Here is a 3352-nt window from a genome sequence, read left to right on the forward strand (position 1 = left end):
ACACACACACACACACACACACACTCTTATGCAGAAGGCGGGGTTGGGTTTAAATTTATTTAATCACTTTTTCCTCTTAGCCCCATTGTGATAGGTGCTTGTTAACTGTATTGTATTGTATAGCATTTGGAGGCGACAGGTTCTCTTTATGAAGCCTGCCCTCCAGTCACCCTGCTCCCCGTACCATCTCAAGCACGGTCTTCTCTGCTCCGGCCGCCATGCTTCCACTCAGCTCACCGGCTGGATACCAATCACAAGAGTTACCCAGAAGTGCTGTCAGTGGATGGGGGAAGAGCGGGTGACAAGCAGGCTGCTACAAGTGATCTGGGTTGCCACAGAATGTCCTTCGGCATCCTCACGTCTAATGTAAGTCAATGGACCTGCATGAGACATGATGATGCCAGCGGTCCTTAGACCGCCAGATACCAGGGGAGAAGAGGCTGCAGGGGTAGGTCTAGCAGCCTGGCAGGACTGAGGATCAGTTGGGTATATTTGCTTTATTTGAGCACTCTAGACAAAACAAGCTCTTAAACTCGTGGAGTGCGTGGTTAGCCCAATTGCAAGGGTACGTTTTTGATTTTCCTGCCGCCATACACATCTAGCCAAAACATTTTGCATACCCACAAAACACTAAGGCTGGGTTCACACCTAGGCGTATCGAATATGCGCGTTTCGCAGTAAAAAAAAACCCAGCGAGGGCTACTTGGCTGTATCCCAATGGAAACGCGCAACAAAAACGCCCCAAAGAAGCTCCTGTACTTCTTTGGGCGTAGGGCGTTTTGTAGCGCGTTTATGCGGCCTGTAATACGCCCCAGGTGTAGGGCTGCAACAACTAATCGACATAATCGATTATAATCGATTATTGAAAAAGTTGTCAACTTTTTCAATAATCGATTAATCGGCTTCCGATTGGTTGGCCCTGTTCACGGCTCCACACACGCTGCACGTCCCACCTCCTCCCCACCTCACGCTCGCCGCTGCCAGACGTTAGCTGCAGCTCTACCCAGGTGTGAACCATACCCATAGGAAATAATGGGATTTCGGTGTTTGAGCGTTTTGCAGAGCGTTCGAACACGCTACAAAACGCCCAGGTGTGAACCAGGCCTAAAGCAGAAGAGGAATAACCAATGAGCAAACATGTCTCAGTATACTGGTGTCAGGTTCATTTGAACCAGCAAGCCAGTGTTGTTCTTCCTTGTTGCATACAGCAGTGAGAAGTGAAACAATTCATCAGTTTCAAAGGCAGCAGCAGCAGCAACACCAGAAAAGTTACCAAAGTAACTATGCGAGTCAGCAATGTCACATAACAGAAGAGACACCAACCTGCAGTTTGGGGGAGGATCCAGGGTGATGTCAGCCAGTTCTTTCTGAATCCTGTACAAATACAAAAAGAACATTTTAGGTTCAGAAACATTGCGACAAATACACCGGAAATACAAACACTACAAAACACTTCCGAAAGAATTTCATAACCTGCAACTTTATAGGGTCTTCCTTTAACATGACCCCCTCCTCCATATATGAAACTAGCACCAATAATGGAACATGGATTCTAAAATAAATAACTACCACTCCTTAGATGTGGCGGCTGCATTCGTTTTCCTTCTCGCACTTTAGCCTGGTGATCTTACCAGTAACACTTCCATTCATAGGGTGCTGAGGCCAACTCGCTGTGCTGCACATGTATTCTTACAAACCACTTGCCCCAAAAAGCTGGACACAGTCTAAATTATAAACAGCATTGTCATGGCTCACACTCTTTTCAGGGGACAGCAGTGAATCCATGTACATTCCATGTAATCAGCCACTAATCGTGCAGCTTTAGCCTCCCACCCTGCCGGGTGACTGGGGGATCTCCAATTTCATTGTTATTAATACTCAAACCTGTCAAGTTCCTCACATAAACAATCATGCCACATCATTCCAGGACGCAAGGTATGAGACATGTCCAAAAGATACGCATGATATAAATATCACCCGCTATTGGCTGATCAGATAGGTGTAAGATGCAGACTATCAATGCCATTTGTGTGTATTTGCAGATGTGAAGAACACAATGCATGCCAGTCACCCTCAAACTGTAATTCCTTAGCAGCAGCTGGATGTTTGGATTGGTGGTTTATACGAGGTCTCAAATCCACCCATTTAGTCACAAAGCAATGAAGCCAAAACAATAACGTGGAGAGGGATTGCCGTGTCCAGTGATAGGGACTGATCCTATCTGCATGTAATCGTATCACACACCTGCAGCTAGTGTGGATGAGGCCTAGGATCATAGAAGAATTTTTGATGCCTATGATTGCAGTCAGAAAAGAAACTTCTAGAAAACAGAATGACCATCAAGCTGCAATCATATACGCACATACAGTTGTGTGAAAAAGTGTTGGCCCCGCCTTCTGATTTTTCATTGTTTTGCATGTTTGTCACACTTTAACGTTTCAGAACAAATTTAAATATTAGTCAATGATAACACAAGTAAACACAACATGCAGTTTTTAAAAGGAAGGTTTTTATTATTAAGTGAAAATAAAATCCAAACCCACATGGCCCTGTGTGAAAAAGTGTTTGCCCCCTAAACCTAATAACTGGTTGGGCCACCCTTAGCAGCAAGAACTGCAATCAAGCGTTTGCCATAACTTGCAATGAGTCTGTTACAGCGCTGTGCAGGAATTTTGGTCCACTCATCTTTGCAGAATTGTTGTAATTCAGCCACATTGAAAGTTTTCCAGCATGAACCGCCTTTTTAAGGTCATGCCACAGCATTTCAAAGGATTCAGGTCAGGACTGCATGTTGTGTTTACTTGTGTTATCTTTGACTAACATTTACATTTGTTTGATGATCTGAAACATTAAAGTGTGACAAACGTGCAAAACAATGAAAAATCAGGAAGGGGGCCAACACTTTTTCACACAACTGTACATAAGGGAGCTCATCAGCCCCCAGAGCATTGGGTCTTTGTTTTCCCAAGTGGATGTTGCTATATTGACAAGCACGTGTGAGAGACATGGAAGTTAGCCGTCAACCCCTCTTCCTCCTCACAGCTCTGCACAGTCACAATTACTCACATTCACCTCACGCTGGTCACAAATGTACAAAACAGGAGAAGCTGGAAAGGTGCAGGCAGGGCTAAGGTCACATAGTGTCACCACAGTGCTGCAGCATCTCATTTCTGGGGAATGTAGAGTCATGTTTACTATGCGTGTCCTGGGAGATCACTAACAAAAGGAGAGCTTAGAACAGCTTGCCAAAGTCTAACCTTCAGAAATTCAAAATAAAATTATGTATGTATGTATGTATGTATGTATGTATGTATGTATGTATGTATGTATGTATGTATGTATGTATGTATGT

The 3352-nt window shown here is 44.3% G+C and overlaps 1 protein-coding gene across 2 annotated transcripts in view; it reads right to left on the bottom strand.

The window, feature by feature from the left end:
• Positions 1–3352, bottom strand: part of UBE2E1 (ubiquitin conjugating enzyme E2 E1) — a 29155-nt gene that overhangs the window by 18802 nt on the left and 7001 nt on the right. Inside the window, exon 2 of one of the 2 annotated variants that reach the window (XM_018570179.1) lies at positions 1324–1374. The exons of the other annotated variant lie outside the window; for it this stretch is intronic. Coding sequence (XP_018425681.1) covers positions 1324–1374 — 51 coding nt within the window. The remainder of the gene's footprint in view (positions 1–1323; positions 1375–3352) is intronic. 2 annotated transcript variants of the gene reach the window in all.

This window comes from Nanorana parkeri, unplaced genomic scaffold (genome assembly GCF_000935625.1).
Source record: "Nanorana parkeri isolate BGI_ZX_2015 unplaced genomic scaffold, ASM93562v1 scaffold37, whole genome shotgun sequence".
Classification (NCBI taxonomy): Eukaryota; Metazoa; Chordata; class Amphibia; order Anura; family Dicroglossidae; genus Nanorana; species Nanorana parkeri.